General features: G+C 40.8%; 1 protein-coding gene across 2 annotated transcripts in view; it reads left to right on the forward strand.

Annotated features, from left to right (window-relative positions):
* Positions 1-15363, forward strand: part of TEX2 (testis expressed 2) — a 96896-nt gene that overhangs the window by 39299 nt on the left and 42234 nt on the right. For both annotated transcript variants that reach the window (XM_084864141.1, XM_084864142.1), the window contains exon 2: positions 641-2303. In XM_084864141.1, the coding sequence (XP_084720267.1) occupies positions 666-2303 (1638 nt within the window). In that variant the 5' untranslated portion in view covers positions 641-665. The remainder of the gene's footprint in view (positions 1-640; positions 2304-15363) is intronic.

The raw sequence follows: 15363 nt of genomic DNA on the forward strand, positions 1-15363 counted from the left end.
ATTTGGAGAATAAAGAAGCCAACAGGTCACAGTAATTAGTTTACAGATTTTCCTTTCAACTCTTGGGTACTTTGCTAATTACTTGCATTGGCAAGATAGGATATGTTGGTGGGAGATACGAGCCAACTAATTGTTAAGATTGCTGTGAAAATTGCAGTGGAAGCAATAACTCCCATGGGGTAGCTTTTTATAGCTAGAAAACCACTGGTGACATTTTTGTTCCAAGATTCTCAAAATCACCAGGATGCTACATTTTATCCTGCTGATCTTCTGAAGTAATGCTGGTAACATCTATTGTGCAGGTATTTCAAGCCTTAAAATATGGAATCGCTGATAGAAATGAGCCAGTTAAGAAGGAGGAAACAACTACTCAGATGATGTGAAGTAAGACAGATTGTATGGAATTTTTTTTTTTTTAACACTGGTTTGTAGTTTGCTCATAAAAGAGAATGCCTAACTGGAATGTAGCTGGTGAAAATTAAACCGTTAAACCTGCTCAAGTGAAAAGCAGTGGCCATCTGCCAAGTAAAAGCATAATCTTTGTTTAGAAATGAACTTCGTCTGTGCTCCTGTCTACACATGACAGTGTCTCCTGTGGAGAAGCCACTTTCTGACTTCAGTTTTCTTGATGTCTTTACAGAGCCTAAGCCCTTGTGAAGCTGGCAATGACAAGTCTGAATGGGCGCCATGCCGAAAAAGCCATTGACATGCCAAAACCATCAGCCCCCAGAGTGCATGTGCAGAGGTCCGTGTCCCGAGACACTATCGCCATCCACTTCTCGGCATCCGGGGAGGAAGAGGAGGAAGAGGAAGAGGAGTTCAGGGAATATCTTGAGGAGGGGCTGGACGACCAAAGCATTGTAACGGGGCTTGAAGCCAAGGAAGACCTCTATTTTGAACCTCGAGGTGGCCATGACCCCACTGGCCCTGCCTCCCAGCCTATCCTGGCAGATGGACTGTCCGAGTCGCCTGCTGTTTTGCCTGTCTCTGAGAACACTGTAAAGCAGTTGGAAGCCCCGCTGCCCGCAGTGCAAGTATTAAGTACAGTGCCATTGGCTCTGTCCCCAGGGTCATCTTCATCCGGGCCCTTAGCTAGCTCTCCCAGTGTGTCATCCCTTTCTGAGCAGAAAACCAGTTCTTCGTCCCCATTGTCCTCTCCTTCCAAGTCTCCTATCCTCTCATCCAGTGCCTCAACCTCCACCCTTTCCAGCGCAAAACCCTTTTTGAGCCTTGTGAAATCCCTGTCCACTGAGGTGGAGCCAAAAGAACCCCCACCGCCCCCAAGGCACAGGCACTTGATGAAGACATTAGTCAAGTCTCTGTCCACAGACACCTCCAAGCAAGAGTCAGATACTGTGTCCTATAAACCACCCGATTCCAAGCTGAATTTACACCTGTTCAAGCAATTCACCCAGCCACGAAACACAGGTGGAGATTCCAAAACCGCACCTTCTTCCCCACTTACTTCTCCCTCCGACACACGCTCCTTTTTTAAAGTGCCCGAAATGGAGGCAAAAATCGAAGACACTAAGCGACGCCTTTCAGAAGTCATACACGAGCCCTTTCAGCTCCTTAGCAAAATTATAGGGGAAGAAAGTGGCAGCCATAGGCCCAAAGCCTTATCTTCAAGTGCTTCAGAGCTCTCCAATCTGTCCAGCCTGAACGGTCACTTGGAAAGCAATCACAACTACAGCATCAAGGAGGAGGAGTGTGACTCTGAGGGGGATGGTGAGGGAAGCAATCCCAGTATGCCCAGAGGTGACCACCCGAAGTCCACTGATGAGGCCCCAAAAGAGGTGGAACAGAAGAGTTCCCAGGTGAGCAGTTTAAAGGATTTAGGCCTGAAGACAAGTTCTCTAGTCCTTGAGAAATGTTCTCTGTCTGCCTTAGTGAGCAAAGAAGACGAAGAGTTTTGTGAACTGTACTCTGAAGAGTTTGATTTGGAAATGGACGGGGAAGGTAAAGTTGATAAGCTCCTAGATACACCTCTCAAGCCAGAGGAGCTGGCAGATGATGTTCCAACTCTTGACAGTGACGAGGAGGTGGACTTGGCCATGCAGCACCCAGAGTTACCCATGAAGACACTGGGCTTCTTCATACTGTGTGTCTATGCGTACCTCATCCTCCCCCTCCCCCATTATGTGAGTGGACTCTTTCTGGGAATTGGCCTGGGATTCATGACTGCAGTTTGCATGATTTGGTTTTTTACACCACCAAGTGCTCATAAATATCACAGACTACATAAAAATAAACAACACTGGAACACAGGAACTCTGGATATCAAAGAACCAGAAATACTGAAGGTAAGCAAGCCTTTCCACAGCAGCTGGCTAGTGCATGAGTTAGCTCACAAAGAGCCTTTAGACTCAACTGAATTTTTTTAGTCTATTGAGTTCATGGTCACCGGTTTTTACATAAGCAGTGTTTTTAAGACTTTGGCATCTCTTCGTTCTCTAGACACCCAAGAGATTTACCAAGTAAACTTCATTCTAGTTCAGGGTTTACTGATTCAACAAATAGTTTTTCAAGGATCTCCATGGCCCTCGAAAGTAGCATTTGCATCCAATTCCTGTGTCATTCTCTCCGTAAACTTTCCAGGGATTTTGCTATTTGTTTAGGATTTGTTATAGCTGACTTTGTTAGAATTAATTAACAGGATCTTGAGACCCTGGAGAAGGGTCAAATACTTCCTAATGCAAGAGAAGGAAAAGGAGGAAGAGACTGCAGATTAATGTCAGTGGTTGGCCGCTGCTGGCTCTTCTCTTTCCTCTGTGCACAGCAGGACATAAGCTGGAGAAAGAGATATTGCCTTTTAGTGCGAGTCAGATCTCAGGATCTGGGCCTCCTGAGGGATGTCCTTAGGGTTCAGGAAGAAAATATTAGAACTTCTATTTATATTTATTTGTGCATAATTAAAAATTTCTGGCTATTATGTATGTTTAATATATATATCATATATAATGTAATATATATGATATAGAAGTACAGTTATTGCTCATATATTTCTTAAGTCATAGGCACATATATTTTATATATATATTTGGTTTTTAAAAATTGTGGTAAAATACTAAGAGCATAAAATTTGCCATCTTAACCATTTTCAAGTGTACAGTTCGGTGATATTAAATACATTCACAGTATACAGCCATAACCACCAACTATCCTCATAACTCTTTTTTATTTTGTAAAAGGGAAATTTTATTTCTGCTTAAGTAACTCCTCATTCTTTTCTCCCCCCAGCCCTTAGCAACCAGTTCTACTTTCTGTTTTTGTGTGTGTGTTTTTAAATATTCTGAGTACCTTTAGTAAGTGGAATCATACAGTCTTTGTTATTTTATGACTGACTTATTTCACTTAGTATAATGTCCTCAAGATTCATCCATGTTGTAGTATATTGCAGAATTTTCTTCCTTTTTAAGACTGAATAATATTCGATTGTTTGTATATATACCACGTTTTGCTTATCCATTCATCCATAAAAGGACACTTGAGTTGCTTCCATGTTTTAGCTATGGTGAATAATGCTGTTATGAACACAGTCATACAACTGCCTTTTCAGGATCCTGTTTCCATTTTTAAAAAAATATATACTCAGAAGTGGGATTGCAGGGTCATATTGTAATTCTCTTTTTAATTTTTTTTTTTTAATAAATTTTTATTGTTCATATTATTACAAGTGTTCCTTTCCCCCCCTTCCCACCCCACCCTCTGCCCTTTCCCCACTCCCCATTGTCCTCATCCATAGGTGCACAGTTTATGTTCAGTCTCTTCCCACATTCCCCTCTCCCCTTTTCCCCAAGAATCATCAGTTCACTCCCCTGCCATACCTCTGATTCTATTATATTCAACAGTTAATATTGTTCATCAGATTTTTTTTTTTTAATTTCCTTGGTTTTTAGATTCACTTGTTGATAGTTACGTATTTGTTGTTCATAATTTTTATCTTTATTTACTTTCTCTTCTGAAAGAACCCCCTTCAGCAATTCATATAATTCTGATTTGGTGGTGATGAACTCCTTTAGCTTTTTTTTATTAGTGAAGCTCTTTATCTGACCTTTGATTCTGAGTGATAGCTTTGCTGGGTAGAGTATTTTTGGCTGTAGGTTCTTGTTATTCATCACCTTGAATATTTCTTGCCATTCCCGTCTGGCCTGCATGGTTTCTGTTGAGAAATCAGCTGACAATCGTATAGGTATTCCTTTATAGGTAACCACCTGCTTAGCTCTTGCTGCTTTTAATATTCTCTCTTTGTCCTTTGCTCTTGGAATCTTAATTATGATTTGTCTTGGTGTGGTCCTCTTTGGATTCCTCTTATTTGGAGTTCTGTGTGCTTCCTGGACTTGTAAGTCCAATTCTTTCCCCAGGTGGGGGAAGTTTTCTGTCACTATTTCTTTCAGTATGTTTTCGATATCTTGCTCTCTCTCATCTTCTGGGACCCCCATGATTCTGATGTTGGATCGTTTGAAGTTGTCCCAGAGGTTTCTTACATTATCTTCAATTTTCTGGATTCTCTTGCCTTCTAGCTTCTGCAGAGGAGTGTCTTCTGGCTCTTTATGTTCCAAATCTTTGACTTGATTCTTGCGATCTTCTATTCTGTTTTTAGGACTCTGTAGAATATTTTTTATTTCAGACAATGTATTCTTTATTTCTTGTTGATCCATTAGCATTTCTTGTTGATCCCTTTTCATATCCTCATAGGTCTCATTTATTTTATCGGCCTTTTCTAGGAGTCTCTTGAAAAACCTTATAAGTGTGGTTTTGAACTCTATATCCAGTCACTTTTTGTCCTCCATTTCTTTCGTTTGTGATCTATTTGGTTTAGGCATTTTCGCAGGCAGCTTTCCTGATGGGGCGGGGTTTCAGGGTGGAGCCTACAGCCTCGGCTTCCGTCAGCCCCGCCCTATGCGACTCCTGAGACTCAGGGTCCTTCAGTACTTGTTGCAAGCACCTCTGAGAGAAAGGTGCCCTCGATTTTCGCCTGCTGCCAAACAGTGTAAGCTCTCCCGCAATGGGCCCGAAACTGGGGTTCAGTTCAGTTGGAAGTGGAGTTGGAGGTGGCGTTCAGAGCAGTCTGGAGCCTTTCTCCTTCCCGCCAGGGCAGTCCTACGGCACAGCCGGCCGGCCCTTCTCTGCGCTCTGTGTGCTCGCCTCTGGGACCTCCTTTCGGCGCTTCCCCGGGTACTGCCTTACAGCCCAGCTCCCTATGGGTGAGCCTGGGTCCCCGGGGTCTGGCCTAGAACGGGGGTTCAGAGCAGTTGGGGGCCCAGCACAGTCGGAGTGTTTATCTCCTTCCCACTAGGGAACGCCCGCCAGGCACTCGGCCTCCCTCCTCTCCGGCTCCGTCCTCTCCACGCGCGCGCCGCGTGTCTCCGTACCTTGGGCTTTTACAGCTCCTCCGCGCTTCCTTCTGGTTTTCTCCTTGCTTCTCGTTGTAGAATTTCCAGTCAGTCGACTTTCCTGTAGTTCTGGGTAATGTCCATTTTATATTTTAGTTGTATTTTATTGAAATTGTTGCGTGCGGCTGCGGCTAGGTGCCTACTCGAGCAGCCATCTTGGATTCTCTCTCCTCTTTTTAATTTTTTGAGTAACCACTGTACTATGTTCAATAATAGCTATACCATTTTAGATTCCTACCAATAATGCACAAGAGTTCCAGTTTCTCTGCCTTCTCATCCTTGCCAATAATTAATGTTTTCTGTTTTTTTTAAATTTAGTTTTTTGATAGTTCAGAACTTCTTTAATTTCTCTAATAGGTTTTCCTTAACTCCATTTAAATAAGAATGCTCAAAAAAATGGCACCATGATATCTCTTTATTGCAAAACAAACAAAACAAGGAGAAGAACACTGGGGGTCTAAAGTAACTGATTTTTTTATTTATTTTCAATTTCACAAATGTTTTATCTTATTCAAAAAATGCATGTTCAATGTTTAAAAAACACAGGAAAACCAAATAAAAATTTATTTATTTTTAAAATATTTTTTAAACTATATTTTATTATTTTTTACAGAAAGGAAGGGAGGGGAGAGGGATAGAGTTAGAAACATCAATAAGAGAGAAACATCGATCAGCTGACTCCTGCACACCCCTATTGGGGATGTGCCCACAACCAAGGTGCATGCCCTTGACTGGAATCGAACCTAAGACCCTTCAGTCCGCAGGCCGACACTCTGTCCACTGAGCCAAACTGGTTAGGGCTTTAAAGATTTTTATTGATTTTTTTTAGAGAGGAAGAGGAGAAACATTGATGTGAAAACAAAACATCCACTGGGGAGTGAGCCCACAGCCCATGCATATGCCCTGACTAGGAATCGAAACAACAAACCTTTTCATGCGTGCTCAACCAACTAACTGAGCCACAACAGCCAGGGCAACAATTTATTCTTTATCAATCTATTGGGAGGGATTATAGTTAACTAGAGGCCCGGCCCAGTACATGAAAATTTGTGTACTTGGGGGAGGGGCAAACCCTCAGTCTGGCCTGCACCCTCTCACAGTCCAGAGCCCTCAGGGGATATCCTACTGATGGCTTAAGCCGCAGTCTGGCCTTCCTGCAGGAAGTGACCAGGCAGCCGAGACAGCGCTGCCCACATCACCCTGCTGCTGCCCCACCACTGTTGGCTTCCTTCTGTGGGAGGTGACAGGGCAGGCCCCATCACCAACCTGGCAATCAGGGAAAGGCACTGCCACAGGCCTACCTCTGTGGGAGGCAACCAGACGGGCAGATCAGGGGCCAGCACCTCAGGGGGTCAGCACAGGCTGGCATGGCCCCGCCCTTCCCCCCATTGCCCCTTCACTGCTGCTGGTTGCTGCTGCCTCCCCCATTCCCCTCCCATCACCGTACCCTCTCTCTGCCCACTGGTATGTGCCTTGGCTGGCCTGGCTGGTGCTGCCTCCTCACCGGCCCTGCCCCCTGCCAATTGTTTGATTTGCATATTATGCTTTTGCTATATATCCTACTTTAAAAAAACAACAACTTCTGCATGTATGAGTATATACATCACACACATGCAGACTCTACACTCTTTTTGTTTTGATTTAATGGGATCACATATTTTGCAGCCTTTTTTCTTTCTTTTACATGGCAATATGTTATAATACTGCTTCTATTTAAAGAGAAGCTGGTGCTGAATCTTGAGGATGTGACACACTTAAGCTTAGTATTAATGTTTGAAGTGAAGCAAGAGAGACTCATTATTCATGGTTGCTAAGCTTTCTTGATAGGGTGGTACTGTGACTACTTAGAGGGCACATGCCCTCTAAGTAAGTTACTGATAACTTTAGCAAAGAAAAAGGGTACTTATCTTTAACTCCAATGCCCAATGACTGACTGACATTCATTTCAAACTGATTTGAGTACGTAATTGTTCTGGGAAGATTTTTAAGTCTTCACTGTTGACTCCAATTGATAGATTGCCTCCCATGTGCACCCCGACTAGGCATAAAACCCAAACCTAAGTATGTGCCCTGACCAGGAATTGAACCCGCAACTTTTTAAGAATATTTTTTATTTATTGATTTCAGAGAAGAAGGGAGAGTTTCTGAGAGACAGAAACATCAATGATGAGAAAGAATCACTGATTGGCTGCCTCCTGCACACTGGGGATTGAGCCCACAATCCGAGCATATGCCCTGACCAGGAATCAAACCATGACCTCCTGGTTCATAGGTCAACACTCAACCTCTGAGCAATACCAGCCAGGCTGAACCCGCAACCTTTTGGTGTACAGAATGATGCTCCAACCAATTAAGCCACCTGCCAGGGCAGGACTATTCATTTTAAGGAAGGTTTTTTTTGCCCTCAGTGCTTGGATAAATGTATTTAAATTTTCCTTGTAGACAATAAGTACTTCTAGGGTGCTGTCGTGGACTGACACTTGTAATTCAAATTGTCTTAGGCTGTTTTATGAATATTCTTCCTGATTGATGTTTGAACAACTCTGATTGATCCAATTTGGTAATTGTTTTTCATTCTTAGCCTTAACTGTTTAGAAAGGCTTTGTTACTAATGAGGAAAAGTACATTTTCACTTGAGATATTTTGTTTGGTATTCAGGGCTGTTTTTAGAAACCTGACTAAAAACAGTCCTTATTTTTTTAAAGGGACATTACTACTGATTGGAAAAGTTGGGTGTATGTTGCAAGCCAAAGATTTCAAATGCAAATATGCTTTGGTCTTAATTAACTTTACTGAGGTCACACTCTTGGGAACTATTTTAAAATTATGACACTTTAAAACATTTAGTAGTGTTGACATTAACTTTGCTACCCAAACATTGTGATAAGGAAAGTATAGTGAAGTCTAACTTTGAGCAGATCTGTGAACATGTTTCTAGGGTGAATCCAGCTATTTTGAGTTGTTTTCTGCACATCTGATTCTATGTAATTGGTGTTTATAGAGGATATAAAGGTATGATTCTTGAGGGCAAGTTTGGAAACTTTTTAACAACTATAAAGAACCTAAATTTTAGTGTTTTAGAAACATCTCTGACATGTTATAAAAGCTGCCTGTGATAAAGCTGTCTGATATAGAGGCCCAGTCCCTTGACAGTGACCCTGCAAACTTTGTTCTCTAAGTAAACTCCCATCTGAGAGTCCCATGAAACATTTAGGCAGGGACCTTGATGCTTGAGAACTATTTTTGCACAGTGTTTTTAAACCTCTGAGCCATGTAAGTTCTCATCGGTGGATACAGGCAATCCTTGCAGCCTGGGCTGAGAGCCTGGTTTCTTTATGGCTCCTCAAACAATTCAAGGAGCTTTGCAATGTGACTTCACCTGCTAGGGAAAAGGAAGAGAAAAGTAAAACTTTTCAGTACTTTATCCGGGGTATTTTATTATTCTATCACACTAAAGACATTTGTATTTTAAAATGATGCTGATGATTATGTGGGATGGTGAGTCAAAAAGGCCAGTTTGCAGCCAAGTAGTAGCTATGCTCAAAGATGAATGAGCAGTTGGTTAAGCCTCAAGGTATCCTGCTGATCAGCAGCTGTACTGTCTGTAATAGAAATAGTCAGAGCTTCTGTGAGGACAAAGAGCCATCACAGAGTCCATAGAAGAACTCTTAGAACCTCCTCCAAAGCCTGCTTGTTCTTAATGTTTAAAATCTATAGCCGACAAAAAGCATCAAATAGGAAAAAAGGTTACCACAGGCATTCAACACAAAGTGACATGTGAACATGTGAAAGTCAGAAGGAAGCTAGCATGACTTAAAACATGGCAATCTGGATAAGTTAACTCAAGACAGAGCCTCATGTATGCTGCAGAATCCAAGGGCATCACTATGAGCAACACCCCTGGGTGGTAACCTTCTGGGTGTTATTTTGGATGCTTAGTTAGGTACTCTGAGCTGGGGACCCTGGGGAAGAATATGGATTTGGGCCAGGGGAAGATGGGGCCTTTAGAGTCAGCATATTGCACCTGGAATATTTGTTTTTGCCGAGCATTCTTAGACAAGTTGGATGTTCCTTCTTTAAGAATGAGAAGTCACTTCACCAGGAGTATACTTATGTTTCCACATATCTATAATGAGAAGGCTTGTGAAGATTCCATAAGTTACATTGATTTATGTTTGTGTGACTCATACAATTTTGAACTATATTCATGAGTTAGATTCTTTATCTCAGACTTATACATCACCTGCAGAACACACCAGTAGAGTGTCAGTTTCCAGTGTTCTCTCTTTAAGAGAGATGACATAGCAGGTTGACTAAACTTTTAAGACTGCAAGACTAATAGAAATGAATTTCGGAGAACCTTGTTTCTCCAAACAAGGTTTGGTCATGTCACATTTAGATATTATTAAAAAGTAATTAGATTTCCTAAATAAAGGTTTTAGTTTTGCTATATAAAAGAATAATTTTATAGGGAGAACATTATCAATTATGTGAAGAAAATTTAATCTGAATCTCATGCAATTCTTTCTTTTAAGAAATTACAATGAGCAATCTTAAGGATAAAATAGCCTCATTAAGTACAACCAAAAGAGAGTTGGGTTGATTTTATTTGGTCTCTTACAACCCTCAGTACAAGGAGTACAAGAAATAAAAAAGCGTTTATTTCTACACCATAATTAACTGAAACTATCCTGCCCCAGAAATGGGTCACTGAGTTTTTATGGACAGCTTTTATAAAGGTGGCTGTTTCCAGGGCCCCTCATGGCCAGAGGAGATTATCAGGTGAGATGTTTAGTGCAGGCATTCTCCCTTACAAGCAGATGCTTCATAGGCTTCCTGAATTCCATGGGAACAATCGTTAAGGAGGTCAGGTGACCCTAAAATGATTATTTGAACTTTTTAAATGTTTTATTGTAGGAAATTTCAGGTATGCCCAAAAGTAGAGAGATGGTAAAATGAACCCCTATGCACCCAACACCCAGTTACAACAATGATCAACATTTTGCCAATTTTCCACTCAACTCATTAACTTATGGCATGGCTGAACTGTAATTCTAGTCCTGAACTGTAATTCTAGTCAGCCAACGTATAACTACAGTTTATAGCATTGTTTCCTTGGGCAAAAGTATCCTAAATTACAACGAGGTATTCTAGGACCATCCTCTTTGGTTTTGTCCCAAAGGTCATTTATAGAGGAGGAGAGAGGCTATGGGCATTGTGGAACTGAGATTTCTCATCATGTTTCTGTAAGAGTAGGGTATTAATCATGAAAAAAAAAAATCAATGTTAGATGTATTTTCATCTCTAAAATTCATATTTAATGTAATAAAGTACTAAATCCATCAAAGACTTCTTATTGTATAATAACTAGCCTTTAAGAAGTTTGCTGTACCTCCAAAGACTACAAGATAATAAGCAACATGGCCCCACAATCTATACATATTGGTGCTGGTGCCCAGGCTTCTGTCGTGGCCTTGTTTCATTCAGTTGCTTCTTTCAGTGGTTTCCAAATTGAGTTGTTGAAGGCATTATACAAGAAGAAAGTATCAGAGTCTCTATTTGTGTATATTTTTACTCTTCCTAAGAATGTAAATAATATGTATGGGAGGGGGGGCAATGTTAAAATATGTACACAGATAATAATTTAATAAAAAATGTAAAAAAAAAAAGAATGTAAATAATAAATAAGCCTTGCTTATATTCAACATATAGGTTATCATATATTGACCTTTGGCTAAAGTCCTTGGAAATTTTCAGCATTATTTGAAATATGGATTTACATTCATTATCACTAACCATGAGCCTCACCTTAAGTATATATATTGTGCCTTGAGGTGTCAGGTGAAAATAGAAAAAGCTATCAGAAAGGAAAAACTTAAACACTTTATCTTCTCTTTATTTCTCTTTTTAATTTTTTATAAAAACCGTATTATATTAGGACATGTACATAATTTATAGGTAAATGTATGTATTATGGGTACATACTCAAAAAATGTTTACTCTGATCTAAAAAGTTTGAAAGCTACTAATTTATTTGCTTGCTAATGTATTTATCATCTTATAATTTCAACACTTACCTATTAATGTGGCTTAATGTTTATTGTGTAGTAACAGAAATCAGACCTTGATTGTTTCAGTGGGTTCTTCAGAGATCATATTATTTTCTATCTAATTTGAATGCGTGTTGTCTGACCTCTATTACTATTTGCCATTGCATTACTAAAAGTATTCTTGGAGAGGTGCTGCCCCAAAGGATAGGAAAAGCTGGGATAAAAGCCATTTCCTCAGGTACAGGCAGAATCTGTGGTTTTAACCCTGACTCCTTTGCTTCTAGTGATATAGCTGTGAAAGTGACCTTGAAACAGGTAGTTGGAGGATGTGGATGGTATTGATGCTGATGCTTCCCTCCCCTAATGGACTTTATTTTTCCCTTTATTCTTTTTTTTTTTTTAATAAATGTCAATAGACAACATTGACTTCAGAGAGGAAGGAGGTAATATTGATTTCAGAGAGGAAGAAAGAGGGAGAGAGAAATAGAAACATCAATGATAAGAGAGAATCATTGATCGGTTGCCTCCTGCACCCCCCTCCCCTTAGTGGGGATCAAGCCTGCAACCCAGGCATGTGCCCTTGACCGGAATTGAACCCGGGACCCTTCAGTTCACAGGCCAATGCTCTATCCACTGAGCCAAACTAGCTAGGGCTCTCTTTATTCTTTTTTTTTTTTTTTTAATATATATTTTATTTATTTTTGTACAGAGTGGAAGGGAGAGAGATAGAGAGTTCGAAACATCAATGAGAGAGAGTCATCGATCAGCTGCCTCTTGCACACCCCCTACTGGGGATATGCCTGCAACCAAGGTACATGCCCTTGACCGGAATCGAACCCGGGGCCCTTCAGTCCCCAAGCCGACGCTCTATCCATTGAGCCAAACTGGTCCCGGCGCTCTCTTTATTCTTGATGGTGCCTTTAAGCAGCATTTATTTTGAAAGTTGTCTATTTGCTTGAGGCTATCATTCATAGTATGAATTCTGTGTATGTATAGGTCTATTTGTCTTTTATAGAAAAACCCAAATTTGGATCTAAAGTTCTATAAAGTTGAGTAAACTGTTCCTGCCATATTCTTTAACTTCATGATCTATGATACCATGTTTTAACTGATGACTCCGGTTCTAAACCATCAAATAAATACATCAAAAAGCGTTTAAGCCTGGCAAAAAGAAAACCCTGCTTATGTTTTAGCCTGGGGGACAAAAAAAAATTAATCGCCTTTTTTGTCTGCTTTAGAGATAATTTTCAGCAGCGGGGACCTCAGGTCGTGGCTCTATTCTTCTATTTAGGATTTGCACCTTCCCTGTTAGACTAGACGAAGGAATAATCCTGGGGATGTGAGTGGCAGGCAGCTTGAAATGCCAGCACAGCCCTGTGACAGCAGGGCGTCAGCCCAGGAACCTCATGCACTGAAGACAGAGAAATGCCCTTCACTCCCACAGGCCAGAAGCCGGTGTTTTCCTCTGGTCAGCTCAGCTTCAGGCTTTGGCCTCCTGATTGGCACTTTAACCAGAAGTGAGCACAATAGTAGTTCTTCCAGACTTTATTATTTTGCAAAAGGTTAATTATAGCTTTTAATCTTTCTAAGTATTAAATAAGTCTCTTAATAGATTGCAGTTTGTACTTTCAGCCAGACATGGCTTCTAAATCCACCAGAGACTGAAGAGAAAACCCTGACCTTTTACAAATGGAATCACAGGACCAGTCTGTGGGCCAGACAGCTGTAGCCTGGCTGACTGTGGTCATTGTCCTTCAGTGGCATGCTGAAAGAAACAAGGCTTCTCTGAGTCACTTTAATGTAGGTTGACAGCATATCTGAGTTCTGTAGTTGACTAGAAATGCATTGTGTTGCTAACTATATGCTGTATCTCTCTATACCCACTCCCATGTCCCATAACAAAATAAAGTTGAAGTAATATCTTACTTGGTAAGTAATTCAGAGTTGAGAATTTTAAAATAGCTGAGCAGTGAAGGGCTGGGATTATATAAGAAACGGGGTGAAGGCCTTTGAGTTGCTGGGCTGCTCTCAGGATTTGATGTTTGACCACTGAGCTCTGGAAGTTCTTTGTGCAGCTTACCAGGGAGATGGTTAAGCCCCAGAAAAAACTGACTGGTCAATGGTGTAAAAGACAATTAGGATTTGCATTGGGAAATTGCTTTCTGCAAGGGCAGCCTGGTTTTTGTCTGTAGGGGTGCATTAGGAGTAGAATGAGAGGGACTTGAGTTATGCTTGGCCACCTCTTGGCCTGAGCCTCCCAATGGCCAGTTTGCATCTTGGATACTTGATTAATGTGGGATAAGTAGCATCCCCTGTGTCTCCGGTTTCCTATCAAAGCTTATAGTGTTCTGGAAAGAGCTCTACACGGGAGTCAGGGAACCTGGGCTCCAGTCACCCATCTCTCTGCTGTATGAGATAGAGCTTGTTCAGTTTCTGAAAAGCTTTAACTTTTTTTACTCTTAGGATTCTTTCTGAGGTTACTTATTTTCTTTACCTGTGCTGTTTTGTGTAATTGTAACTTTTTTTTTTTTTGGGGGGGGGGGGGGGACAGTGATCAAGTTGCCTACTTTAAAGTAACCTCCACACCTCCCTGCACTTAGTATGGTCCCAGCACATTCTTTTGCTTGTCTCCCCTTATGCATCTGGAGATGTCCCTATGTGTGCTTTATATACAGCTTTTATTCAGTCCTCACAGCCACCCTCTGACTAAGGATACATTTATGTACTCAGTTGCCAAACATTTGTTACAACTATTATTGTCTTATGGAGTTTGTGGTTAAGTAAACCAGGCAGTTAACAGATACAGTGATAGGAGGAAAGTAACTCAGGTGATCAGGGCAGCTTCCTGGGAGAAGTGCCGTCAATGCCATGGTCTGAGGAAACACAGGCGTTAGACTGAAGGTGGGTCTGTGCTGTGGAGTGAATAGGAGCCTGGACCTCAGAGTCAGGTAGACTTGGTTTAAGTCTCAGATTCGCCACTCTCTAGATCACTTTTTTTTAAAACCACTCTGTAGGCAAACCACTTATCTCTCTATTTTCCTCACCTATAAAATTATAGGGAATTGGCAAAAGTAAAGGAGATAATGCACCTTGAAGTGCTAGATTATAATATGAGCTTAAATGTGAGCTATTATTATGAACATTAGTATTTTTGAAATCATATGTATAAGATTTGTTCCTTTTACTACATGCAAATTGTACTTCAATAAAGTACTGTTAGCATGGAGAAAGTCATTATGGCTTGAGCAGCGTGTCAACTTAGAGGGAAAATGAACAAAGTATTAGCAATCAAACTCAGCAATGTATGAAAAGGATAATCATAGTGTGGTGGTGATAAACTGGTCCTCTCAGATGGCCTGTAAGCCCTCTTTGTACTGTTCACTGATTTTCATGGTGTGAGAACTCCCACCAGTCAGTTGCAAGCTACCAACATGAAATCACTGAAGGTATAGTTGGGAAGAGATGTGTAGAATCAGCTCTCATGAACTGGTACAACCCAACTTCAACTCATCATAAGCAATAATAATTTCCCCAAGAATGCAAGACTAATTCAACATTTGAAAATCAATTAGTGTAATTTCACCACACTAACAGACTAAAGAAAAAGGCAAAAAACTGTAAATCAAAAAAATATACTTTGTTCTACACTTTGCAAACTAGAGCCATCTAAACAGATGCTCTGACCATACAGTCCACTTCAGGCCCCACTATGCTCTGTATTGCTTGTTCCCTTTTTTTTATTCATTGCTCTAGTCATTGCTATTTCTTTATAAACACCTAGATCACACCTTCTTTTCATGGTTACTGCTTTTTGATTCAACATTTCTTAATAGACACAAGTGACTCTTTGGGAGGAGGGAGAGATACTCCTATCTCATGCAATAAAATATATTGGAAGTACATAAATCTATATAATT

The sequence above is a fragment of the Pipistrellus hanaki genome (assembly GCF_964339955.1).
Source record: "Pipistrellus hanaki genome assembly, chromosome: 16".
Classification (NCBI taxonomy): Eukaryota; Metazoa; Chordata; class Mammalia; order Chiroptera; family Vespertilionidae; genus Pipistrellus; species Pipistrellus hanaki.